This window comes from Hydractinia symbiolongicarpus, chromosome 6, assembly GCF_029227915.1.
Source record: "Hydractinia symbiolongicarpus strain clone_291-10 chromosome 6, HSymV2.1, whole genome shotgun sequence".
Classification (NCBI taxonomy): domain Eukaryota; kingdom Metazoa; phylum Cnidaria; class Hydrozoa; order Anthoathecata; family Hydractiniidae; genus Hydractinia; species Hydractinia symbiolongicarpus.
The window spans coordinates 10,065,057-10,092,086 of NC_079880.1; the positions used below are offsets into that span (position 1 = coordinate 10,065,057).

General features: G+C 34.6%; 2 protein-coding genes across 3 annotated transcripts in view; both read left to right on the forward strand.

Moving 5' to 3' along the window:
* Positions 1 to 22,147, forward strand: part of LOC130646947 (von Willebrand factor D and EGF domain-containing protein-like) — a 37,752-nt gene extending 15,605 nt beyond the window's left edge. Inside the window, exons 2-11 of one of the 2 annotated variants that reach the window (XM_057452629.1) lie at positions 16,451 to 16,624; positions 17,540 to 17,743; positions 18,455 to 18,517; positions 18,719 to 18,966; positions 19,281 to 19,370; positions 19,587 to 19,910; positions 20,083 to 20,220; positions 20,516 to 20,701; positions 21,085 to 21,314; positions 21,756 to 22,147. In XM_057452629.1, coding sequence (XP_057308612.1) covers positions 16,451 to 16,624; positions 17,540 to 17,743; positions 18,455 to 18,517; positions 18,719 to 18,966; positions 19,281 to 19,370; positions 19,587 to 19,910; positions 20,083 to 20,220; positions 20,516 to 20,701; positions 21,085 to 21,314; positions 21,756 to 21,960 — 1,862 coding nt within the window. In that variant the 3' untranslated portion in view covers positions 21,961 to 22,147. Of the gene's footprint in view, positions 1 to 16,152; positions 16,625 to 17,539; positions 17,744 to 18,454; positions 18,518 to 18,718; positions 18,967 to 19,280; positions 19,371 to 19,586; positions 19,911 to 20,082; positions 20,221 to 20,515; positions 20,702 to 21,084; positions 21,315 to 21,755 lie in introns of those variants that run through there. The other variant, XM_057452628.1, reaches the window with a different exon arrangement.
* Positions 22,148 to 22,233: 86 nt separating this feature from the next.
* LOC130647888 (von Willebrand factor D and EGF domain-containing protein-like) lies at positions 22,234 to 26,465 on the forward strand. The gene is made up of 8 exons (XM_057453894.1): positions 22,234 to 22,540; positions 22,694 to 22,931; positions 23,111 to 23,247; positions 23,635 to 23,901; positions 23,993 to 24,107; positions 24,408 to 24,762; positions 24,910 to 24,950; positions 25,110 to 26,465. Exons 2-8 carry the CDS (start codon positions 22,739 to 22,741, stop codon positions 25,334 to 25,336), a joined length of 1,335 nt encoding a protein of 444 aa, XP_057309877.1. The 5' UTR covers positions 22,234 to 22,540; positions 22,694 to 22,738; the 3' UTR covers positions 25,337 to 26,465.
* The last annotated feature ends 565 nt before the right edge of the window (positions 26,466 to 27,030 follow it).

Sequence of the window (27,030 nt, forward strand, 5' to 3'; positions counted from 1 at the left end):
ACAAAATGTCATAAACAAAAACATTTTAGTCAGAACATCAAGAACAACAAAAATCACTACACTTAATCACTACACATATTTATAAAGTCCGAGCTAGCTAGCTATTAGGTTGTTGTTGGTGTGGTTGGTTTTATGATGCTAGCTAAGAAACATGTCTCGCATCAATAATATCATCAAAACTGAAAAAAAAACTTCATTTATAAACCATGCCCCTTTTTAAATGCTTTTGTTCAAGATATTGTAGGTGAGAAGTGTATACGTAATGATGAAGGTGTTTTGGCTAGCACAGAGGAGGAGAAAAGGGTAGCTTGGAAGAATCATTATCAGAGGTTGCTTAACACTGAGTTTGATTGGGAGGAGGGTAATTTGTCTGATGATGATGTCGTAGAAGGGCCAGCCATGCAGATCAAGACAGAATGGGTAGTGGAGGCTATTAGGAAAATGAAGATTGGCAAGGCTGCAGGAGTATCAGGTAATGTTGCAGAGATGGTAAAAGCATCTGGATATATTGGAGTTAAGCTTATTACAAGTCTTGCTAACCAGATTATAAAGGATGGTGCTATTCCGAGTGAGTGGCAGTCGAGTGTAATAGTGAATTGTTTCAAGGGCAAGGGTGATGCATTAGAAAGGGGTAACTATAGAGGTTTGAAGTTGGTTGATCAAGTAATGAAAGTTATTGAAAGAGTGATTGATAAGTTACTTAGAGAAAGAATTGATATAGATAAGATGCAATTTGGTTTTGTTCCAGGGCGTGGCACTACAGATGCAATATTTTTACTCAGACAGCTTCAGGAAAAGTATTTAGGAAAGAAAAAGAATCTCTATTTTGCCTTTGTAGATTTAGAGAAAGCTTTTGATAGAGTGCCACGTAAAGTTATTTGGTGGGCTATGAGAAAATTAGGTGTGGATGAGTGGCTAGTTACGATGGTTCAGTCTATGTACAGCAATGCTAGAAGTCGTGTCAGGATTAACGATTCACTTAGTGATGAATTTAGTGTAAATGTTGGTGTACATCAGGGTTCTGTACTTAGTCCTTTGTTGTTTATTCTAGTCTTAGAAGCGCTGTCGATGGAGTTCAGAACAGGTTGCCCATGGGAGTTATTGTATGCAGATGATTTGGTTCTCATAGCAGAGTCGATGGAAGAATTAGTTATAAGTTTGAGAAGTGGAAGAAAGGACTAGAAGAAAAAGGGCTGAAGGTAAACACAGCAAAGTCTAAAGTCATGATAAGTAGCATTGCAGCCAAGTGTGACCTTGTAGTTGGAAAGTGGCCTTGTGGAGTTTGCAGGAAAGGGGTTGGTAGTAACTCAATTTTTTGTCAGACTTGCAAGCATTGGGTACATAAGAAGTGCAGTAGTATTAGTGGAAGGTTAAGAGCTGCCATACAGTTTGTATGCAAGCGTTGCAAAGGTGAGATTATAGAGAATGAAGTATTTCCAGCTTTAATGATGTACAACAGTGGCTCGTTAGAGATAGTTAAGAACTTCTGTTACTTAGGTGATATGTTGGGCAGTGAAGGGGGTGTTGGAAGAAGTGTTACTTGCAGGATAGGTTCTGCTTGGAAAAAGTTTAGAGAGTTACTTCCTTTATTGACTAGCAGAGTCCTGTCAATTGAGGTAAAAGGTAGGTTGTATGAGGCCTGTGTAAGAAGTGTTATGTTGTACGGTAGTGAGACATGGGCAGTGAAGCAGGAAGATCTTGACCGTTTAGAAAGGAATGATATGAGAATGGTTAGGTGGATGTGTAATGCCAGTCTGAGAGACAGAAAGAGTTCAGATGAGCTAAGAAGCAGGCTAAGTCTCTGTAGAATTAAAGATGTTATCCAGATAAGAAGATTGAATTGGCTGGGGCACTTGGAAAGAATGGAGGAGGATAATTGGGTAAGAAAGTGTAGAGACTTGATAGTTCCTGGGGCAAAGCCCAGAGGCAGACCGAGAAAGACTTGGCAGGAGGTTTAAGGACAGACTTGATAGAGAGGAAGTTGAGTTTAGATCTAACACAGTCTAGATCAGATTGGAAGAGGGTCATTAATATACCCTGTCCAACCCATGCTAGCATGGAAAACGGACGTTAAGCCGAGAATGATGATGATGATGATGATTTGTAAATATTTATTTTGAAGGAAAGAGTAGAAAATGCTTAAAAAGAACAGCCATCTTTTTTGCAAACACAATTTCCGTTACTTTGTGCTAGAACTTCATTTAACAAACCACCAAAACTCGCAGCTTTTCACGACAAAGAAGACATATATTTTACGGCAACATCAAAGATTTCTTTAAGGATATCATCTATCAATAAGGATATCAACTTTGCCTGTCACAAAGACACGGAACTGGCGTATTATTATGTAGACTAGCCGGGAAACCCGGCGTTGAAACACCGGGGTGAGCCACAGGTAACTGTTGCTGAACGCCCTAAGGAGCGCCTAAAAAGAACTGCAAACTGTGCGACACGGTCAGGTGGAGCGCTTTAGTACAGGTATGCAGTATGTCGTAAATCAAGTAAAGCGCATACACCATTGTAGTGTTGCGACTGTAACATATTTTTTAAAAAATAACTTTTCCACAACAAAGGCTGAAATAAAAACACAGTTTACAACCGTTGTGACTCCGTCATAGCAAAAACAATCCGTCAATATTATTTTATTTTGCGGTATAAGTTTTTGTAAAAGTTAAAAAATTAATCGTGACACCGGGCTAAGTGCTTAGTTACAGTTAAACAGAGTTGAACAGGCGTATATGGACAATACCCTTTTGAAAAAAACTTTATCGCAGACTCTGTTTAAATAAAAACACAAGAAACAGTCCATTGCTAACACAGGGCTGAGTGGTTAGCCCAAGTAAGCAGTGTTGCACATTCGTACAGGCGTTATTCCCAAGAAAGTTTAAAATTAATTGTCACAGTGGGCTAACCCCTTAGTACAGGTCATCGCACATGCGCATATAGGCGTAATACTTTTTTCCAAAATAAACTTCGGTTTAAATAAAAACACAGGGAACAGCCTGTCGTTACCCGTCCAGCTAAAACAATCGCTCAGTCATTTTATTTGCAGAAAACGTTTTCAGGAAAATGTGTAAAAGATGTAGCTACCTAGCTAACTGCATTTAGCATAAGAATTATTGCTTAAGAATATTGTTGTAACCAAACTGCATTTTATACTTGCACTTTTTAAGGAGCTACCACTTTTTAAGGAGCTAGCTAAATAGCCACAGCCTCAACATAAAAATAAATGTTGGCTAGGATAAAAAGCTCTTATACCAAACAGAATAGCAATAAGTGAGGCTCTAGCTAGCTAGTAGCTATAGCTAGCTAATCTTCGTTCCTAGCCAAACATCCTAAAACTGGTGCGTTTAAGATCTGTACGTGGCTAAAAAACGTGACAATATATTTATCCTAACATTGAAAACAAACAGAAAACAAATATTACAAATATATAAGGCTTTTAGAAGATAAAAAAGTCAAACAGGCCTACAAACCTCACACACTGACCACAAACACGACCATTATCAAAATGGCCTTCGTTCCGCGAAGATCTTGGATTCTTTCTGGTCGCGAAATTCTTGTTTTTTTTTTAAAGAATCAGCCGTTGTGAATGGTATTTCACGCGCGAGCGGTCAAAACAAAGTCGGTAAAAATATATCGCATTTGGTATCGGCGCGTAATTTACAAAATTTCGTGTTTCCGTTACGGGACGCGGCTTTCGCGGACACACAGACAGACAGACGGAATACGGCTATTATTAAAGAGACTAGCCGGGAAACCCGGCGTCGAAACGCCGGGTTAAGCCACAAGTAAAGGTGTGATCCGGCATTGAACACTCTGTGGAGCGCTTAATAAGAGCTGTAAACTGTCCCACACGATCAGGTGGAGCGCTTTAGTACAGGTATGTATGTCGTTAATCATTTGAAGCGCATACAACATTATAGTGTGCGACTGTAACATATTTTTCAAAAAATAACTTTTCCGCAACGATAACTGATATAAAAACAGAGTTTACAAAGTGTTGTTACTCCATCATAGCAAAAACAATCGGTCAATATTATTTTATTTTGTGTCTTTTTAAAAGTTAAAAAATTAATCGTGACACTGGGCTGAGCGCTTAGTACAGTTAAACCGTGTTGTACAGCGTATAGTAATAATACCCTTTTGAAAAAAACTTTCTCGCAGACACAGGGCTGAGCGGTTAGTCCAGGCGTGATTCCCAAGAAAGTTTAAAAATTAATTGTCACAGTGGTGGGCTGACCTTAGTATATACAGGTAAACGGTGTTGCACATGCCCATAGGCGTAACAGCCTTTTACAAAAAACAGTCTGTTTTTAACACTGGGCTAACCGCTTAGTACAGTTAAACACAGTTGAACAGGCGCATAAGGCGTATTACCCTTTTCCAAAAATGTTCATTGCAACTTCGGTTTAAATAAAAACACAGGGAACAGCCTGTCGTTACTCGTCCAGCCAAAACAATCGCTCAGCCATTTCATTTGCAGAAAAAGTTTGCAGAAAAATAATAAAATATGTAGCTATACCTAGCTAGCTAACTGCATTTAGCATAAAAATTATATATTGCTTAAGAATATTGTTGTAGCCAAACTGCATTTTTATACTTTCACTTTTTAAGGAGCTAGCTAAATAGCCACAGCCTCAACATAAAAATAAATGTTGGCTAGGATAAAAAGCTCTTATACCATACAGAATAGCAATAAGTGAGGCTCTAGCTAGCTAAGTAGCTATAGCTAGCTAATCTTCATTCCTAGCCAAACATCCTAAAACTGGTGCGTTTAAGATCTGTACGTGGCTAAAAAACGTGACAATATATTTATCCTAACATTGAAAACAAACAGAAAACAAATATTACAAATATATAAGGCTTTTAGAAGATAAAAAAGTCAAACAGGCCTACAAACCTCACACACTGACCACAAACACGACCATTATCAAAATGGCCTTCGTTCCGCGAAGATCTTGGATTCTTTCTGGTCGCGAAAATCTTGGGTTTTTTTTTAAAGAATCAGGCGTTGTGAATGGTATTCCACGCGCGAGCGGTCAAAACAAAGTCGGTAAAAATATATCGCATTTGGTATCGGCGCGTAATTTACAAAATTTCGTGTTTCCGTTACAGGACGCATCTTTCGCGGACAGACAGACAAAATACGGCTATTATTAAAGAGACTAGCCGTTAACCCGTGGAAAAATCCACGGGGTCGCCCGTCCTTTATATACCGCATTTCGTGTTTCCGTAACAGGACGCGGCTTTCGCGGACAGACAGACAAAATACGGCTATTATTAAAGAGACTAGTCGTTGCCCGTGGAAAAATCCACGGGTTCGCCCGTCCTTTATATTTACCCGACGCAACAAAGTGGATAAAAATATATCGCATTTGATATTCGTGTTACCGTAACATCATTTTCTAACTCAGCGGGGGGTCCGCGCAGAGACAGACAGACGGAATACGGCTATTATTATATTATTAAAGAGACTAGTAGATTAGGCCCGTGGAAAAATCCACTTAGGCAGAAAAACAATTGAAAAGTTCTGTCATTTGAATTTTGATGACATCAGCAAATATTTCAGTATATTGAATATGCCTTTTACTAAAAAAAATAATCTGAAAATGCATAAAAAGAAAGTATATAAGTCATAATTTAACAAAAAAGTTCTTAAAATCTAACACAAAATATCAAATGTCAAATCGCATGAAATCCTCCCAACAAAACGTCAGACAAAATATGAAAAACAACGGCGTGCAAGGTGTAAAATCTAGTTAGTAGAAAGTTACAACATTGACAGTCACAACCCAGACAGTTACGACAACAATAATAATAATGTCAGAAATAACACATCTCAAATATGTATACATCTTATTATGTGATTATGTTGAAAACCTTCGATATTTTAATCTTTAAAATGTCGAAAAGAAAGGCTTGCAACAGTAAGCACAGATCTATGAAATAAGTTCTTTATGCATTTTAAACATTGTCTTTTCCCTAAATGCTTATACAACAATACAACCTGAACAACATAAAAAAACGAAACTTAAACAAACCCAAAACACCAAAAAACAAAAAGTTAAACCTTGAAAAATCATTTATTCGGTTGCATACCATCCTCTCCCGCACGACAAAGAAGACATAATTTTTTCGGCGACTTCAAAGAGAATTTCGGCAACATCAAAGGAAAATGGCGATATCAACTTTGCCTGTCACAGAGACACGGAACTGGTGTATTATTATATAGACTAGTCGATAAAGCCCGTGGAAAAATCCACTTAGGCAGGAGGACAATGTAAAAATTGATTATTTTAGACTTTTTGCTGACGTCAGCAGTGCAGATACAAAAAAGAATTAGCGAAATTTAGTTTATTGGTTGCCTGTAATGTGTAGAGGCTAAAACCCTCATGAGAAAAATGTATTGGATCATGGGTTTTCGACGAACGTATAAGGAAATATAAGGGTTTGAAAATTTGGCTGATGTCAGCAAAGACCCGCAATCACACATAAATTTTTTTTCCAGAATTTTATATATCTAATGTCTTCATTGTATAGATCTTGAAAAGCTGATCAAGAAAATGTATAGGATTATGTACTTTTGACAAACAGTTTCAGAGATATTAAGGTTTGAAGATTTTTTGATGACGTCATCAACCCGTCCATTCCAAAACGGATTCGGGGACCCAGGTTTGGGAAAATAACCCAAATTGGTCCTAGGTGGTCCCTAGTTACCCACGCGGTGAAAAATCATTGACGTCACCACCTCGTTTCCTAGTTATTTGGCCTCAAAGTTTTAGGTGCACTGTGATGGCTTCATTAATATAGGATATTGACGTTAAAGTAGTGTTATTTTCGTCGCGCCGTAACGTCAGAAAATTTGACATATTAGAGTTGCATTTTTCGGCAACATCAAAGGAAATGAAGACATCCACTTTGTCTGTCACAGACACACAGACACACTTAGCGTATTATTATATAGACTAGTCGATAAATCCCGTGGAGTAATCCACTTAGGCAGAAGGACAATGGAAAAACAGGTTGTTTTAGTTTTTTTGCTGACGTCAGCAGTGCAAATACAAAATAAATATATTTTTTCAGAAATTTGTATACCTGTTGCCTTCATGGTATAGATCTTGAAATGCTGATCAAGAAAATGTATATGATCATGTATCTTTGACAAACGGTTGCTGAGATATCAAGGTTTAAAAGTTTTTTGATGACGTCATCAAACCGTCCATTCCGAAACGGATTCGGGGACCCAGGTTTGAAAAACTTACCCAAATTGGTCCCAGGTTGTCCCTAGTTACCCACGCAGTGAAAAAACATTGACGTCACCACCTCGTTTCCAAGTTATTTGGCCTCAAAGTTTTAAAGGCATTGTAATGGCTTCACTAATCTTAATTAACTTTCCTTTGACGTCAATACTATTTTATCGGTAAAGTTTGGTAAATTACAGAACAATTTTATAGGCGATGTTTTATAGAATTTGTTAAAGAAAATTTTGAAGAATGTAATCCACTTTGCAAAAGTGACAGACAGACACACGGAACTGGCGTATTATTATAGAGACTAGTCAATAAGGCCCGTGGAGAAATCCACTTAGGCAGAAGGACAATGGGAAAATAGGTTCTTTTAGATGTTTTTCTGACGTCAGCAGTGCATATACAAAAAAATGTTCTTAAAATCTTACACAAAATGTCAAATATCAAATCGCATTAAATCCTCCACACAAATCTTACACAAAATAAAAAAGAACAGCTTGCAAGGTGTAAAATCTAGTTGATAAAAAGTTACAACAACGACACTCAAACATCGACACTCACAACACTAAACTCACAAAACCGACAGTAAGAAGACCGACAGTTACAACACCAACAGTCACAACACGGATAATAACAATGTCAGAAATAACGCATCTCAATTATGTACATACATCTTATAAGTGATTATGTTGAAAACCCTCAGTATTTTATTCTGAAGTGTCAAAAAGGAGGCCTCCAAGAGTTAGCACAAATCAACAAAAATAAGTTTTTTACACAGTTTAAATATTGTTTTTCCCTTACGCTTATACAAAAATATAAAAAAGCCATAGTTTGGAAAAAATCAAATTTAAATCTAGAAAAATCAGTCATTTCAGTTGCATACCTTTCTCTCCCACAAAAATTTACACAAAATGTAAAAATCAACCAGTTAAGAACACAAAAATTTTCTCTTTTAGTTCCGTACTGCCCTTTACCAACAATTTTAAACATAAATGTCAAAAAATCAATAAGCAAAGAATAAACTTGAATCAACAAAGATTATGTGAAGAGCTTGAAACACTAATCAAAATAATGTATAGAATCAAGTACAACACTTACAATAATACAGTAATAAAGTCAGAAATAAGACATCTCAAATATTTACTTCATTGAAAACCTTTAATATTTCAATCAGAAGTGTCAAAAAACATCAAATTTATATCTGGAAAATCATTTATTCGATTACATACTATCCTGTTTCCAAAAAATATATATACACAAATTGTAAAAATTAACAGGCTAAGAACACAAAAAATTTTTCCTTAGTATGATGATCTGTAGTTACCTTTACCAACCATTTTAAACGTGAATGTCAAAAATAAAGAAGGAGTAAATTTGAATCAACAAAGATATTATTTTTGGAAAACAAAGTGCAGATACGGTCCGTCCTCACAAAAGTTAACACAAAATGTAAAACAGATCGGTTTTTGAGGAGCACATCCAAATCAACAAAAATCAGTTCATTTAGCATGTTCTATATTGCTATTGTCCATAAATCTTCTACAAAAAGGTTATGAAACACAGTTATGAAATTATAGAAAAATCAGGCATTTCATAAAATATAAAATACAAAAAAGTTTTTTCATCATCACCAAACACAGTTATATATTACCACAATTATAAAAATCTTAACAAAAACGTGAAACCATGGAATTTTCTTCCAGCAAAAATGACATCACATACAGTTTAATTCTCCCCAACAAAAGTTTATAATACGAACTATGAAAAAGCTATTAGCTTACACCACAGCCTTCAGTGGAGTCCAATTCTACAAAATTTGTGCTTTCAGTATATTTGCATGTGGTCTTTTTCCCACAAAAAAAAGAAAATTTTAAAAAACAGCAGTTTGCAAGACAAACAAAAACACAAACAACCTTCCCGAACCGAACAACCATCCTTTCATAAATTAAAATAAAGTCAAAAACCCATGTAAATTTCCAATCAAATGTCTACTACACCCCCCTGTAAAAATAACCTGGCATTTTACATGTAGGCTGACGAAAGTTAAACAGGATGTCAGAAAAAAAAACAATAAAAAAAAATAAACTATTTAATAACGCACGCTTTAAATTCTGGAAAAAAAAATTCCACTTGTCATATTGCACGTGGTCCCTTTGTAAAGTTTACAGGAAATGCTAAAAGAAATATAAAATACATCTGCAAAAGTTCAAGTCTTTAAAGATTTTGTATCGTGCTCATAAAAGAAAAGAAGTTAAGGAAACTAAGGTAGCTAGCTATAGATAATTAAAAAAAAGGAATAACAATATAAGTCATAGGTTAGAGCTTGCCTTGGGATGAGAGGAGCAGGCATTGGAGGCCAACATTAGCTAGCTAACAGTAGCTAAGACCCCCAGTTAAATATACTTAACCTGGGAACACTTAGCTAAAACTAAAGCTAGCTATTTATGCTTAGTAAAACACATATAAAGAGAAACAATAGTAATGTAAAAATAATAACATAACGGTGAGCAGTAAGTTCAACAAACCAAAGTTTTCCGTTTGTTAGTCAGCTAACAGCTTTATGTAGCATTTTGAATTTTAGGACAAACACATTAGTTACGCACCAGGGAATACATTAATTATGCAACAAAAACATAAACAAATATGGCGGCTAGGTTTGTTTTTAAAAAAGCGCTAAAATATAAAACTTCAAGAATTTGAGGCTTTTCTTGGAAAATGCGAGTCTGCTTGCTCCAGTGACATAAAAACTAAACGTCTAAAAACATCAAAGTTCTTACTATTATTGATTTTAAATCCACTTCAAACTCTAGCCTTTACTTTCTATTTCTAACTTTACTACTTTACTTCTAGCTCTAGCTACCACTTCTTAATTCACTTCTTGGACTTTTCTTTGTCTGAATTACTTTTTGCACTTTTTTCAAAACGAAGGGACCGTTCTTTTTTTGTTGTTGTTTTCGGTGTCGAGGGACACCATTTTTGTACAGAAAGCCGTTAAATTTATTTCAGCAAATCAAGTTGATCCATTTTGATCACGTGATGTAAACAAAGTAAACCTGCTAGCAAAATGGATAAAACTTTTTCGGAGACTTGAAAGGAAATTTCGGCTACATCAAAGGAAAATGAACACATCCACTTTGCCTGTCACAGACAGACGGACACACTTAGCGTATTATTATAAGAGACTAGTCGATTAGGCCCGTGGAAAAATCCACTTAGGCAGAAAAACAATTGAAAAGTTCTGTCATTTGAATTTTGATGACATCAGCAAATATTTCAGTATATTGAATATGCCTTTTACTAAAAAAAATAATCTGAAAATGCATAAAAAGAAAGTATATAAGTCATAATTTAACAAAAAAGTTCTTAAAATCTAACACAAAATATCAAATGTCAAATCGCATGAAATCCTCCCAACAAAACTTCAGACAAAATATGAAAAACAACGGCGTGCAAGGTGTAAAATCTAGTTAGTAGAAAGTTACAACATTGACAGTCACAACCCAAACAGTTACGACAACAATAATAATAATGTCAGAAATAACACATATCTCAAATATGTATACATCTTATTATGTGATTATGTTGAAAACCTTCAATATTTTAATCTGAAATGTCGAAAAGAAAGGCTTGCAACAGTAAGCACAGATCTATGAAATAAGTTCATTAAGCATTTTAAACATTGTCTTTTCCCTAAATGCTTATACAACAATACAACCTGAACAATATCAAAAAGCCAAACTTAAACAAACACAAAACACCTAAAAACAAAAAGTTAAACTTTGAAAAATCATTTATTCGGTTGCATACCATCCTCTCCCGCAAAAATATGCACAAAATGTAAAAATTAACCGGTTAACAAAACAATTTTTTGTCTAATGATCCGTACTGACTTTACCAAACATTTTAACCTGAAATGTCGAAAAAGCAATGAGCAAGGAGTAAATTTCAAATCAACAAAAATCATTATTTTGAAAACATTGTATATATATATGGTCCTTCCTCACAAAAGTTTACAATAAATGTAGAACACAAAGGTTTATGAGGAGCAAATCAAAATATGAACAAAAATCAGTTCAATTGGCATGTTCTATATTGTCTTCAGCCATAAAATCTTCCACAAAATTGATATGAAACCCATCAAATTCAACTCAGAAAAAGCAGTCATTTAAGTGCATACAAAAATACAGCTTGTAGAATATCAAATTATTATTTTTAGTATATATATAATTGCATATGGTCCTCCCTCACAACAGTTAAATTTTTGCACTAAATTTGCAACACAAAATACAAATTCTAAATAATTCCTATGGTTTTCCTTTTCCTTTCCTTTCCTTTCCTTTTAAGTTTAATCAAAATATAAAAGATGAGAGGTGAACGACAAAATCAAAGTTTGCAGAATTTAATTATTTTGGTATATATATGTCTATTGATATATGCCCTTTATAACAATATTTCAATCCAAAATGTGAAAAAGAAAAACAGTTTGCAACAAAATCAGTTATTCTGATGATATTGCATACACTTTTTCTCCACAAAAGTGTAAAAAAAGAATGGTTGTAGGAAATACTTCTGATTCAACAAAAATCAGTATTTGCATCTTGTACTCATTAAATATTACCCAAAATTTCAAAAAACTGTGATTTGGAACGCATCAAATTTATAAATAGAGAGGGATCAGTCATTTCGGTATGTTGTACAGAGTCCTGCCCGGTAAGAATTTATACAAAATATAAAAAAAAACAGGTTTTTTCGGTGTTGTACTCCCTCAAAAAAGTTGAAACTTTTCTTAATTGAGACAAAATGCCATAAACAAAAACATTTTAGTCAGAACATCTAGAACAACAAAAATCACTACACTTAAGGTACCAGAATTACTACATGTTAAATAAAAATCGTTTCGTCATATTGCATGTAACCGATGTATATAAGTTTAGTTACACAAAATGTGAAAAATACATTATTTGCATACACAAATTGTGAAAAATACATTATTTGCTTAAAAACAGTCCTTAAACTCTTCTTAAATAATATGTAATACTTTTTTAAAAGTTGTTGTGGCTTGTTAATTTAAGCTTAAAATGTCAATTAAAATAAGTTACAGTCACATTCTTAGCAAAGACCACTAAGATTAGCTTACATGTAAAAAGCAACATAAAACTGAAGCTAACATAAGGTAGCTACAGCAGCTAATAGCTGGTCACTTAAATATAAACTGGAGAATTAGCTAGGTATAAAGAACATGGCTACATATTTATAAATTCCTAGCTACCTAGCTAGTTGTTGTTGGTGTGGTTGATGCTAGCTAACAAACATGTCTCGCATCAATAATATCATCAAAACTTTAAAAAACATAAACAAACCTTTCTATACTTCATTTATATACCATGCCCCTTTTTAAATGCTTTTGTAAAGATTTATTTTGAAGGCAAGAGAAGACAAATGCTTAAAAAGGACAGCCATCTTTTTTGCAAACACAATTTCCGTTACTTTGTGCTAGAACTTCATTTAACAAACCACACAAAACTCGCGGCTTTTCACGACAAAGAAGACATATTTTTTTCGGCAACATCAAAGATTTTTTTCGGCAACATCAAAGGAAAATGACGATATCAACTTTGCCTGTCACAGACAGACGGACACACTCTCCGTATTATTATAAGAGACTAGTCGATAAGGCCCGTGGAAAAATCCACTTAGGCAGGATAACAGAGAAAAACAACCGTCATTTAAATTTTGATGACGTCAGCAGAGACATGTCAGAACACAAAATGTTTTTTTTCAGAAATGTGTATGCCTGTTGCCTTCATCGTATAGATCTTGAAACGCTGAGCAAGAAAATGTATAGGATCGCGTATTTTTGACAAACGGTTGCAGAGATATTAGGATTTGAAGGTTTTTCGATGACGTCATCAACCCGTCCATTCCGAAACGGATTCGGGGACCCAGGTTTGGGAAAATTACCCAAATTGGTCCTAGTTGGTCCCTAGTTACCCACGCGGTGAAAAATCATTGACGTCACCACCTCGTTTCCAAGTTATTTGGCCTCAAAGTTTTAGGTGCACTGTAATGGCTTCATTAATTTAATATAGGATATTGACGTTAAAGTAGTGTTATTTTCGTCGCGTCGTAACGTCAGAGAATTTGACATATTAGACATGCATTTTTCGGCAACATCAAAGGAAAATGACGATATCAACTTTGCCTGTCACAGACAGACGGACACACTTAGCGTATTATTATAAGAGATTCTTAGCATGGCTATGGCCAACCTCGTCCCCAGTTTTTTTTGTTGCTTTTTTGACATAGAGGTGGGCGGCGAAATTACCCCTGGTACAGGCTGGTGAACTCTGTAATGCGATCAGCCTGCATCCGACATAGATAATTCATTCGCGCGTCATAATATATGCAACAATTTACTATAAAGATTACGGATTTTGTTATAAAAACATTGGAAGATTATGAGGAAATGTTCAAAATGATTGACTAAAAAAGAGTGAGCTAAACAGTAAAATAAAGATGTTATTTTGGTACATTTCCATTGTTGACATTTCAATAATAATAAGGTTTCTCTTTAATCTTAGTAAAAACACGACTCTTGCAATTTAGCTGGATGAGAAAATACTTGTGGCTACCTAATCTTGCTAACTACAAGCAGGCATAATAAGCCATTACTAAATAAAATGAATCTTGGTTTCTATTAATTTTTCTACTTAAACAAGTACTCAAACAAGTACCAGCTAAATGCGTCCTCCAATTATTATAAACAACTGATGGAACTGGTTTGGCAAGTTTAAACTTTGTTGATCTGTTATGTATAGCTAGCAAGCAGAAACGTAAGTGGCCCCCAGTGGAAACAATCCACTAACTATAGGTTTTTGTGATTTTCTGGGCTAGCCACTTTAAATATTTATTATTATTATTATTATTATTATTATTATTATTATTATTATTAACGCTTTGCAAAATTTAGCCACACCAGTCATAGGTAGAAAAATATCACTTTTCGAAACAAAATTTGTGTCTTAAAACACTACAAAAAGGATTTACAGCTGAAAACATACTAACCAGATAAAAATATATATATAGCTAGAGGGGCCATTTAATAATTACATAATGCCTAACGGGTGAGGGGTATAATCATACTTGTTACGCACTGCTACGAAAATTTAGTTTTTATGTATGTCAGATATTTTACTTAATTTTAGTGTACAATCCATCAACATCTTGAATTTGTTTCTTGCCTCTTGACCTACACAAAAGTACCAAAAATGTGATTTTATGTGCTTAATATATGACCCTGATATATCTTTTTGCATATTAGAGCACTAGTTTGCCTTTGGTGTGGAATTAATATGGAAATGAATGGATAAGGTCTTGAAATTTGAAATAAAGAAACGAACAGAAACGCCTTAGCAATTTTATGCTTGACCCAAGAGGTAGATTAATCTACTATCACTTAAATGTGTTATTGTATAGCATTAGCCATTCAATAATTACCTAGCACCTAAATTATTCATTTTTTACGACTCCCCACCCCTTGTAACCCATTGTAAAAAATCTAATACCACATACCCCCCTTTTTTTCCGGAACAAAAATGCAGTCACCTACAACCTTTTTTACGTTATCATACACAAAAAGCCATGGGAACGAAGTTTATTTTTCCATTTATTTTGCTTCAGTTACCATATGTGAAGCTAAACACAATCTATAACATTTGCACAAACTTCTATCATTCATGTAAAAGACTGTCGTGTCCAACCGGACAAACACAGGTCGGGCTGGATGTCGGTCCGAGAATTCTAAAAACGTGGTTAAACAGTTTTGTGAATGCTTCACAACGAATGAGTTTGTCCTTAAGCAAGTAGTTAAACTTTAGTTTACTGAAATTCGTTGTTACGTGAGTTGTTGTTTTCAAAACCAAAGTCAGTTTATACAGTCAAACCAAGTATAAAGACCGTCTGCATAAGACGGGCACCTATTGACCACATTTAGTCTACAGGCGCCCGACAGGTGTCAGTTTTCTGGTCATTTTGTACTCTATAAAACGACCATCTGCATAAGTGGGCACCTGTTAACTACATTTGGGTCCTTGCGTTTGCATATTTTTGCATGTTTCTTGCTTCACACAAGCTGTAGTGAAGACAGACAGGAAAACCTGTCTGAGACGGCTTCGGCAGGGGGTCGACTTTTTACAGAGGTATGTTAGACGGCCACCTGCCTAAGATGACCAGAGTGGTCGTATCAAACAAGTTTGACTGTACTTAAGAACTAAATATTTTAAAACTAAAAGCACATTGGAGCTTTTTAAAAATTAACTTCATTTTTTTTCTTTGTTAAAACAAACACAACAAAATTTTTACACTGTGGAAATCCACCTCATTTTAAACCTATAGTTCAGTAAGAATGCTATTTATTTGTTAAAACTTCCAAAAATAAAAACATTGATTCAATATTTATGAAAGTCAGACCTTAATCCGCTCACGGCATCGCAAACCAAACTGCGCAAGAATTATGTGCACAGTAAAACAAACGATCTCTAACATAATTCTAGTTAAAAAAAATTAGTCATTGTTCAACCTCGTATTCAGAATTTATTAGCCTTACAAGTCCTGGGGACGGGGTTGGTCTTCGAAAACATTTTAGAATAAGCATCAACTCAACTTTCATACGAATTAAAAGTTGCTTGGAGAATGCACAACATCACAAGGAGTGGATGGAACAGTCAAAATTACGACATTAATTAATTTAACGTTTTTCAAATCTTTCAATTTTTTCTTTCCTATGAACATAGTAATGCTAATATGTTGTAAATTTCAAAACCCAATTTTCAAAATTGATCCCAAATGTGATAATTACTGAAAGTTACACACAGTTATGAGAGGGGGTATTTGACTAAAGGTATGATCAAAACGCGACACCTAAATTTTGTCAGCGACGTGTGCAACACTTTAATGTTGACAATTTAAACAAAATTAACTGGAGTGAAGAAAAAGGTTTTATTCTTTTTTTAAAATAGCAGCCCCGTCTTTTAACCAACATTGAGAAGAGCGACTCTTACTTTAAGTTGCGTAAACCTTACGGGCGTACGGTTTTAAGGGTTACGGGTTTATGGGTTTAGGGACCTACTGCAACACACGCGGCCGCACAAAAAAAGATTCTCAGCAATATTATTTAGAAATGCTTTTTTTCTTTTTTTTAGAACCTTGCGATGGATATACTGCAGTTGACAACTATCAAAGAAGTACTGGCTACAAGCGTCCATCTTCAAGTCAGGCCACAACATGTGATCGTAAATGGCAAGCGACGTGGTATCGTTTCACTAGTGGAGCTGGTGGGGAAATGCCGACCTCTTGTCCACCAAAATACGCTTGTGGTATGCTTTCTAGTTTGAAAGATAAAAAATACAGCTAGGAAAAACATTCAAAATGCAAAGTGAATCTTTTTAAACATATTTTGTCGTGTTTAAAAGGTCTACGAAACGATCACATTTTTAAAAATGACGTTTATTAAACAGACCATTCACAAAAAGTTAATGTGCAAGAAATTATACACACTTTAAAACATCATTAGCGTCTAGACTACCTATTTATTAATAAGTAATTTTTTATGATGGATTTGATATTTTTTTAGTTTTTTTTTTCTAAAAATAGAAAAAAAATTAGCGATTAAATAAACTACGGTCGGTAAAGTAAATTAAATATCAGTAAATCGAAAATTGCATGTTACTTTAGCTTTAAGAAGGTACTTAATACCCGTAAAAAGATGTCAAAGTCATCGTTCTTGATTAGACTGACTTTATGTACAGTGAACTTATTATGTTTTTTTGCAAAATGTAGCTAGTTCAAAAGGTTTGAATTTTTATTTTATTAGAAAGTTTGAGTTAAAGGCAAGGTAAGTATTTATATCAAATAAATTATAGATATCCGATATATGTAGGAAACTTTTATTTCATTTTCAGTTATATTTGGATGCCCAATATGATATTTAGGATGATTTAAGTTGTTGTTTTTGTTTTTAGTGATCATAAACTTTTCATTTGTCAAAAGCTAGACGTAAGTCACTAAACCAACAGCCGTGTCGTGGCCCCTTTAATTAAAAGGAAAATTTTAGTGTTAAGTTAAAATCATTTTATTATGTAATAAGGTCTATATTTGCAGGAAATTGTGAAAAAAAAATGGTATAAATAAAACACTGAGTAAATAATTCAGCTGTTTGGACAGCTAAAAAAGGGTTACTACCACCTTAATATGATTTTATTATAAATTGAATCAAAATATTATATTTATAGGCTCCAAGGGTTCAGTCTGGTTGAATGGAACAAACCCAACAACAGTAGGAGAAACAAAAAAAATGAAAGCATGTTTGCGAGCAGGTACAATTTGCTGCTCCAGAATTTGGGAAGTGAGAGTGAAAAAATGTTCAAAGAATGGAAAAGAATATTTTGTTTATTATCTTCCACCAACTCCAGGATGTCCAATGCGATATTGCGCCGGTTTGTGGTTTTTATTATTTTATGTCGTAAAAATAGCACAGACAATAGTCTTAAAGAACTGTTCCTGCAAATATCCGGGCATAATCGGAATAATCTCATCTCCTAAGGTTTAGGTTGTCATGAAAGATGCTCTTGGTGTTTAAGAAAGAAAATGTATTAGGCTACCCAACATTACCAAACATGAACTCTTTAGATCTTTTCCTTATCCACCCACGCGGTTGAAGTTTTGGGAAGCTAATTATGCGTAATTCAGAAATGGGATTTTTTCAAAAACAGTCCGCCCTTTAAGGGTTAACACCTTTTATGTGCAGGTATTAGATAACGTGCATAATGAATTTTAAAAGTGTCTATTGAATAGTGCAAATTTCAGTACATAGATACCTAAAAAACTAAAAACATTTCACTAAATTATTACACAGTATTGTTTCTAGAAGGTCATTTTATATTGGTGAAGAAATTGCAATTCAAGGGAAAGCTAGGAAATGCAAATTAAATATTAGGAAGCTTCGTAGCAAGGAACTCCTGTTAGAGTTTATATTTGTTCAACAATGTCGATATTTTTTATGGAACAGTTATGTTGTAATCAGTTATGTTTAATCCACAATTTTTTTCTTCTTTATTTTAATAACATTTCTATTAAAGATACATATTTTTCTTGGAAAATGTTGTTACACTAAATTTTATTGTTTTTTTCTGATTATTTGCTTTTAGGAAAAGAGACTAAATGTGCAGCTGATGAATCATCACCAACTGGATTTACTCCAGGCTGCTCAAGTAGGTGCTTTTTATAATTCATATCCACAGTTTTTAGTATTGACAAAAATTACCACGCAATTTTGAAATGATAATGTCTTTATAGACTGGTATCTTTTTAAATTCGTCACATATCAATGCATTTGAATATACTTCTTAATTCTACTTTGGTTAAATTCTTCTACGTATGAGATGTTGTACATTTAACATTCTCGCTTATAGGTAAATATCCTAAACTAAAAAGTGACCCTGTCATCTCAGTGGGAGTTAAAAATAAACGAATGCAGTTTAAATGTAAATTTGATCCAAAGGAGCGAGGAGAACACATTCGCCATGTCGTAACATGGTACCAAGGTCCACCTGAGAAAAGAATCAACAAAGAAGATACTCTTCATGGGAATCAAGATGAAGCATATTTGCAGAACAACAACGAGTATGGAGAGAAAGCATTGTTTTGTCTTGGTCAGAATGTAAGTACGTACGATACAAAGCAGAAAAACGGTTGAAGAAAGGATAGATGAGACTATCAATAGTATTGTTCGGTGATTAAAGTCATTCGACCCTAAATTGCATATATCTCCATAGTAAATCCCCCTGACTTCAAGTTTAGGACCAATGATTTGATGTCAATAGTGGGCAATATATAATATTGCTTTTATGTCCTATAACATGGATCATCAGTTACAGAAAGAATAGACTAAATTTCAACATACACATCGTTGCAGAATATCCGCAAATATGATATGACATAGGTGAAGATTCTAACTGTTTTATGTTTTTTTAGATTTATTGTAAAGTTCAATCTCATTACGTAGCAACACCAAAACTAAAAAGTATTCCACGAAAAAGTAATGAATTTTTTGCAGGATTTAAGGTCAGTTTAAATTTTTATGATATTTTACGTCCATAGAAAGCTTCGTGATCGCAAGTACTTAGCTCCCCCCCGTTAAGTTAGCCAATCCAAACCGTCAAAAATGTACTGTTTTTTATATCCGTTATCTACCATTCCCCATGTTCCCGAAAAATAGAAAGGAAATGAGTGGTGCCTTAATGATGGTTAAATTTCGTTTTATTTACACTTTCATTTCAGGTTACACCAAATGTGATCGATCTTTCTGAAAAAGACAAACCAAGAAAACTCACTGCAACGTCAACACTACCTATTGTATGCCAAGATGGTACCGACACCTGTGAAGTCCGGGTGGAACTTGGTCAGACAAACACAGATAGTTTTATTGATTATTGCACAATGAAATTTAAACCTGGTCCTGCTGGTCAGACTCATGTAGCGGAAGTTGTCGCAAAACGTGATTTCGTAGATGATGGAGATCAAACGATGCATTTAAAAATTTATATTCCTGACCACGTTGATCCTGTTGATTGGAATTGTTATAAGAGTATCACGGATGTCTTGGTAAGTTCGGTTTTTTGTTTTTTACCCGTCTGTCCGTCCATCCGTCCGTCAGTCCGAACCATTGTTCGTTCGTTTCTTTTCAAATGATAATGTCCTAGATCAATTCTTTCTTGTTAACGCGTAATATTGCATGTCATTGTGGAATGTTTTAAATGTAAACCTCTCCATTCAGATAAAGACAAAAGACGTCAAAACAAAACGCTGCACATCAACTGGTGACCCACACATTCGCACTTTTGATGGATTGTATTATGATCACTATTTGGTTGGCGATTACGTTATGGTCGAAAGTGGAGCACGGTTGTTTAAGGTTATTTTACTTTTATTTTTTAAGTTTCTTTGTTTCTTCTTCTTGATAGCATAATATTTTTAACCAGCTCACCTGATGTTAGAAGGTTGATGAGTCAACTTGTAAAATTTGGCTTCTTAAATGGAAACTTTATATACCTTAGACTCCATTTTGCAGATCCCTCAGTGACAATGAGGTGACAATAAGAAAAAAGTGTATTATATTTGGTAGATAAACATTAGAGATGTTACTTTGCTGATATTATGGATAATTAAAAACTTATAGAAAATAACATTTTTTTGTCTCCTTTGTGTAGGTTCATGTCAGGACTTTCCGTTGTAACACAGTTTCATGCAACTGTGGAATAGCTGTAAGAGAAGGTGATGACGTCATCGTTGTTGACATGTGTAGAGATAATACTCCACGTGCACGATTTGCCAGCACAGTTGAGCCACAGAAAGGGACCACCATTGAGAGAAATAACAACGGGAAAAGTTTTGTGGTAAAAACAATGGAATTAATGTTTTTTATGTAGACTTTGTAGACCGTTTGATAGTGTTTTTGACAATCGAATATTAGAATATCTTGTGGTTGGTAATTTAGATTGAAATTTTTTGGCAGAGATTACACAAGGGGAATATTGAAACGAACAGAGAGTCGTGTTTTCTTAGTGTCTTAGCAAAGATCCAAATTATTAGCATACAATTTTTTTAATAATAAGGGACGTGTTGTGTCTGTATCCCTATTCGTGATACAGCATGGACAAAATAATAAAGCAAGAAATAGTAAATACGATTTATACTTTAAGTAAGCATTTTTTAAGGGCTAACAACTTGTCTTATTTACTACTTTTGTTTAATATTTTTCAATTAAAATTTGATATAGCTCAACTTTCCCTCCGGTGCGTATGTGAGATTTGATGCACAACATTGGTTTCGTAACTGGTATTTTGCAAACATTGTAGTTCAACTACCTTCTGATGATTACAATAACACAACTGGATTATGTGGAACGTTTGATAGCAAATCAGGAAACGACATGACTGCAAAAAACGGCGTAATTGTACCAAAGGGAAGAGGAAGAACTGCTCCAAAAGCATTCACAGAAAGTTGGAAGTAAGAGCTTTTAGCGTTCACATTACTCCAAGGTATTTTTTTAAGTGAAAGGCGTCAGGCAATAATAACAACGTATATGGTTAGAATGTTACATTGCAATTTGTAGAATTTACTTTGTTAAACATCAAAACTCCCTAAGAAAAATTATTTCGCTGTCTTATAGGAGTTTTTGTTTTGCTTTTTCTTTCCTTTGTAGTATTGCGGAGAACCAAATACTGTCAAGACTACTCTGATGTTTCCAAATGCAATTTTCAGCTTGTACAATCGTTTGTCAAATACTATTTCATGTCGACACATTGCTATAGAAATGGGAAGCTTAAATTTCAAATAATAACTATTGTCGATTCTCGAAATGTTGCTTTGTTTGTTGATCGCCAAATTGCAGAAAGATCTTAAGAGAAGTTACCGCCTTTAAAGAAACCTATACTTTTTAATTTTTAGATTGACAGTTGGTGAAAGTTTGTTCTACTATAAAGGAGGACCTCGTAAGTGTCTAGCTACACGTGCGAAAAGTTATTGCACATGTCAGGAAACCTGTTGCGGAAAGAGAAGTGTCAATTGTAATTTTGATGGATATTCACAACGACCGAGATATATACAAGGTTCTAGAGGCTGGAAAAGTCTGGTCTTTCCAGGTAGACAATAATATCATATTGTATTGTGGTTGCTTTTTAACTTTTACCTCAATTTTAATAAATGTAAAGGCAGATATTACTTGTATATTTTCTGTTCTATATAAAATTGTGAGACGAATTCAGTACGTGCAGCATTGAATTCTTTTTTTTCTACATAACTAGTCAATTTTGTTCCAGGTATCAAATACCTTAATTGGTTGACCTTTTATTATTAAAGACTAGTATCTACGTGAACAATAAATTCATAACTGATTTAAAATTTAACCCTATATTAAATTATCCATTGCTGTTGTTTTTTTTATTTTGATTAAAGGTGCTGAGCACTGTGGGCGTCGCAAACGGCGTGCAATTGCTGTTGAGAATGTCATAGTGCTACCAGATGACGGCGAAACTGGTATATATACGTACAATCCAAAAAATGAAAGTGTCGACGAGAAGGATTTCCCAACACGGACCGGGAAAACAGAAGCTCAAGCTAAAACGCATTGCACAAAAGCAATCGAAGACTCTACAGCAGGAAAAGCCTGTATCAAGATAATTGCTGGATACGATATAAATGAATTTGTTGAGCAATGTGTGTTTGATGTCAAGGTAATGTCAAATGACTGCCAAAATAATCCTTGCTTTTCTATTGCTTGGGAGTTAGTAATATATACAGTCATATTACAAGACCTAAGTTCCTATATAAACTTGTAAAAAATTAAAGAAGAAAGTAGTTTAGATTGCTTTGTGCTTATATTTCAGGTAACCGATGATTACAAAGTTGGATCTCAATCTGCAATCAATACCATGATCGCTGACTGTGAAGAAATAACGTTGAGAGACTTAAAGTATTGGAATAATGATTCATCTGGCGCATCACCCCCAACTGAAATTGGTGACAGTGTATGTCCTAACGAATGCAGCGGTCGTGGAAGTTGCCAAAATGCTACATGTTTCTGTGACAAAAATTACATTACTGCTGACTGTTCGTTGAAAAAAGGTAGAGTAGCCTGTATTTCTCTATCTGATCTAATCAAATAATGTTTTTGTTCGTCCTCCCATCTATTTCATCGTGGCTTATGATCCTCTATCTGTCAATCAACTGGAAAAGTTTTTGTTATTTTCTTTTGCCGAAAACATATACCTGAAAGAAGCTATATCTTAATTTATATATATTAGGTCAAGCTCCTACCATTTTGGGCGTACCATTTAATGGGCTTTGTGACATTCGAAAGCAAGACTGTGTTCGTACACGAGTGATGGGGATGGATTTTATCGATTCAACACGTCTGACATGTCGCATGACTGAAGTTGTGGTATGTAATCTCTTTCTTTCAACTCAAAATCTATATTATAATACCCGTATACGTCTTTCCGTTACGTAAAATGGTAAATAAATGGTAAATCGTGAATAAAGGCCGCCGACTAGTATTTGAAAATTCACACGATCGTTCGAGGAGAATATTTTTTTTGTTTATCTTTTTATTTAACGTATACTACAGAATGAGTGACCCACTCTAAAAATCAAAATTAGCATTCTAAGTGGGCTTGAATTATCTTTGAAAAAGTCATATTTACTTTTCTTGCTCTTTCACGCCTTTTAAAACGAACTTTTTTAAAAAAAAAATTGGAGATTCCCTAGGCTGTTGCTTGTTCTATGTTTGATATGTTTGTGGTTTTATCCAAGATTTCTTTACTTATAGATTAGTGATAAACCATACGTTGAAACCACCCGTCAAAGCACTGATGTTGGTCAACTTCTTAGCTTCGGTGAAATCAGTTGCTTGCTGCCACGGTCTCCAGTCGAAATTAATGGCAACCCTTCCAAATCAACAGGAAAACCCGCTGGTGGATTTTTGATTGGAGTATCCAACGATGGCACAAATTTCAGTCATAACAAAAGTTTGTTTTTGGTGTATGATTCAAAATGTATGGACTGCGGTAAAGATTATAAAAGTTGTATTTGGAAGGTGTGATAATTATTCATTAGATTAATTCGTTTATTACTTTATAAAGCGCCAGGATGATAAAATTAATGACATTCGTTATTTTGTATTGCAGCAAAATTCTTGCAAAGTCAGCAATTATTGTTTTGCACCTGGTGATGTAAATCCAAATGACTGGTGCCAAGTATGTGACCCGAATAAAAACAGGACCGGATTTGTCAAACGAACAGGTAAAAATAAGATTTTGGTTTCGCAAAGGGTCGATTAAACGTCACATAAAACACGCATTTTCGACTCTGTTACCGGGTCCTGTTTTATCTTAAAAGCGGTTCAAATACGCTAGAGCCACTGAACTGTATGACCGCCTTTCTTTGAACTTACAACTGCATATGAAAGCCATCAACCTCATTCTGATATAAAAGAGAGATTACAGGCGTTCAGAATGAGGTTAGAAAACCATAAGTTCTTCAAAGGAAGTAAAGTAAAAAGACTAATGAAATTCAAATTTTTTGAATTTTGTTTTGTTTTAGTAAACAAACCACCAGTGTTCAAAGCGCCTGCGCAAAAGTTAAAGCCATTTAAAGCCCAAACTTGGCGATATGTTATCCCTGCGTCAGATCCTGAGAAGCAAAGATTGACATACGAATTTGTTGGTGATAATCATGGTATGATGATTTCCTCTGCGGGTGTTTTAACATGGTATCCTACTCAAAGTAAAACTTTCGAGTTTACCATTCAAGTGACAGATCCGTGTGGTTTAAGCGCTACGCAGAAGTTTATGGCAGATGTGAAATCCTGTATTTGTGAAGGGCGCAATGGCGGTATTTGTGTTTGGAAAGGAACTCAAGGTGTTTGTCAATGTCCTTCAGGCTGCAAAGGAAGAGGGTGAATTTTTGTTAAACTACTAAAAAACATCTTTATTTTGCTATTTAAATAATTCTTTACCTTATTCGTTTTTGGTGTCCGCTGTCACAAATTTAAAAGCTCTTACATTTCTCGATGTTTAAACCTTCCTTTCTTTTTCGTTTTCAGATGTGATGAACACATTGATGGAAAAATTTGCAAAATAAAAAGTAAGTCGTGGTTACACTCACGTAAATAATTATTTATACTTAATATAAATGTAATCGTCACACGTGTTATAAATTGGAGAAAACATAGATTTAACAACCCCAACGGAACAAGTGGATATTAGAATCACTTAATTTTACGTTTGTTTTTCTCTATTATAGGCAGTGAAACCAATGAAGATTCTCCTGACACAGTTACCATAACTGTGATTGCCATTATTGTTGTTATTGTCACTATAACGATCATTGCCGGTGTTATAGTGTATGTTTTGAAGAAAAAAAACAAACCGATCAATTCCGCCCATTGTACAAAAGATGAAAATGTACAGATGAAGTTTGGAGGTCTTAAGAAAGGTGGTTCCTCCATTAATAATGGTTACGTCGAATGAACTTTTTCACAAAAAAAATGTTTCTTTTAAATCTTATTCTGTTATTTTTTCCAATCCTCGAATGCTTTGGAATATTGTACGCAGTGATATTTCGTCTTTGTTGTTGTTTCTTGCAACGAATGTTCTTTGAATAAACAGAGGATCGTGACCATAACTCTTCTTTAACTCATAAGCTCGTTCCCAGGCCGTTTTTCCGTCAAGGTTACATGATCACAACTACAAGCGAAGAGAATATTTTTTACTACATTTCACTTTCTCAATGCTTCAATAATGCCTTTTTGGCGATTATTTTTTATGCCTTAAGAATGCAACATAAAAATTTACACTTGCACTGATGGTCTTTTTCGTGTACTTGCTTGATGTAATGTATGTTATTGCTATTACTGTGGAAAGTTTATCATTTCTTGAACATGATAGTTTAGTAGGCGACGTTTCGGGAGATCCTTCCCCCATCATCGGGCAAAGTAAAACGATGTTGCGCATGTATTTATATAATTGCAGAGGATCGAAATTCATAAAAATTAACCAATGAGAAACGAGCTGATAATTACAGTTAATTACGGTAATTAACACTTTCGGACCTGGATGTAGGTAACTACTTCTTCTGTAGGGCTGGTAACCAAATCTCAGGAAGTTGATACGAGATGCTGTGTATGTGTTTGTTACGCTCTACACTGTTGATGGTTTCTTTAATCTTCCTGGCCGTTGTTCTGGATTCTCTGTCAATTTTTTTCTTTTCATCCCAATTAAACTGATGACTTCTGCTCCAGCTGTGGTCCGCAATTTCGTTTTTCTTCACATCTCCGTTTCTCACTGCGCACATATGTTCTTGTACTCGTTGCTTAAACTTTCTTTTTGTTTCGCCTATACACACTGCATCACAATCTTTACACGGGTTTTCGTAAACAACATTGCTTTGTTCTTCCAGGTTTATTTTGTCTTTTGGTTTAGACAAAGTGCTTCTTAGGGTGTCTTTAGGGCATTTTATTTAGTCTTGTTCCTGGTAGGTGAAGGTTTTTGTGCGTGCTTATTTGCTTTCTTTTTATTATTTGCTCTTTTTGTTTTTTTATTAAGTAAAGTTTTGTATTTTTATTCATCGTTTATGGGTTAAAATCTATCGTATGTTGAATTAGTTTATTTCTGTTTGAAACAAACCAAAAGTGTCGACTTGTTTGTTCGTGCGACACTAATAATTGTTTTTTGGTAGATCCATACCAATATCAGGAATACTCAGATCCAATAATGAATAATAAGGCGAAAATATTTCTGGTTAAAAACTAGCTACCTAAAGTTAAAAGCACTGAATACTAAAAGTAGCTGGTGTTTAATTTTTTCCTTGTTTGTAGGCGTCAATATTCAATATTTTGATTAGATGCACTAAGTAATACCTGCCTATCCTTCGGTTATTTTCTTTTCTTAGCATGCTCTTCACCTTTAAATATAGCATAAGGTGTTGGTTAATGTCAGAGTATTTTATATTTAAAATAGTTTGAACATATAACATCGTTATTCTTGAAAATTAATTTGCTACATATTACATTCCAATCCCAATTTAGAGAAAAACTTAGTGTCGTACGTCGAGACTCCCACTACATGAAGATACACGAGTCTGGAATTACATATGTTCCATAATACATTTGAGCATTAATACAAGTTCCAACAACACAGCGATCATGTGACTAACCTCGAGCTTA

Bases quoted from the DNA above. Each gene is read 5' to 3' on its own strand.
- LOC130647888 (XM_057453894.1), top strand. From the start codon at position 22,739: ATGATCGCTGACTGTGAAGAAATAACGTTGAGAGACTTAAAGTATTGG. The intron at 24,108-24,407 runs GTAAAAATAAGA...GTTTTGTTTTAG, and splicing joins CGGATTTGTCAAACGAACAG to TAAACAAACCACCAGTGTTC. The intron at 24,763-24,909 runs GTGAATTTTTGT...TTTCGTTTTCAG, and splicing joins TCAGGCTGCAAAGGAAGAGG to ATGTGATGAACACATTGATG.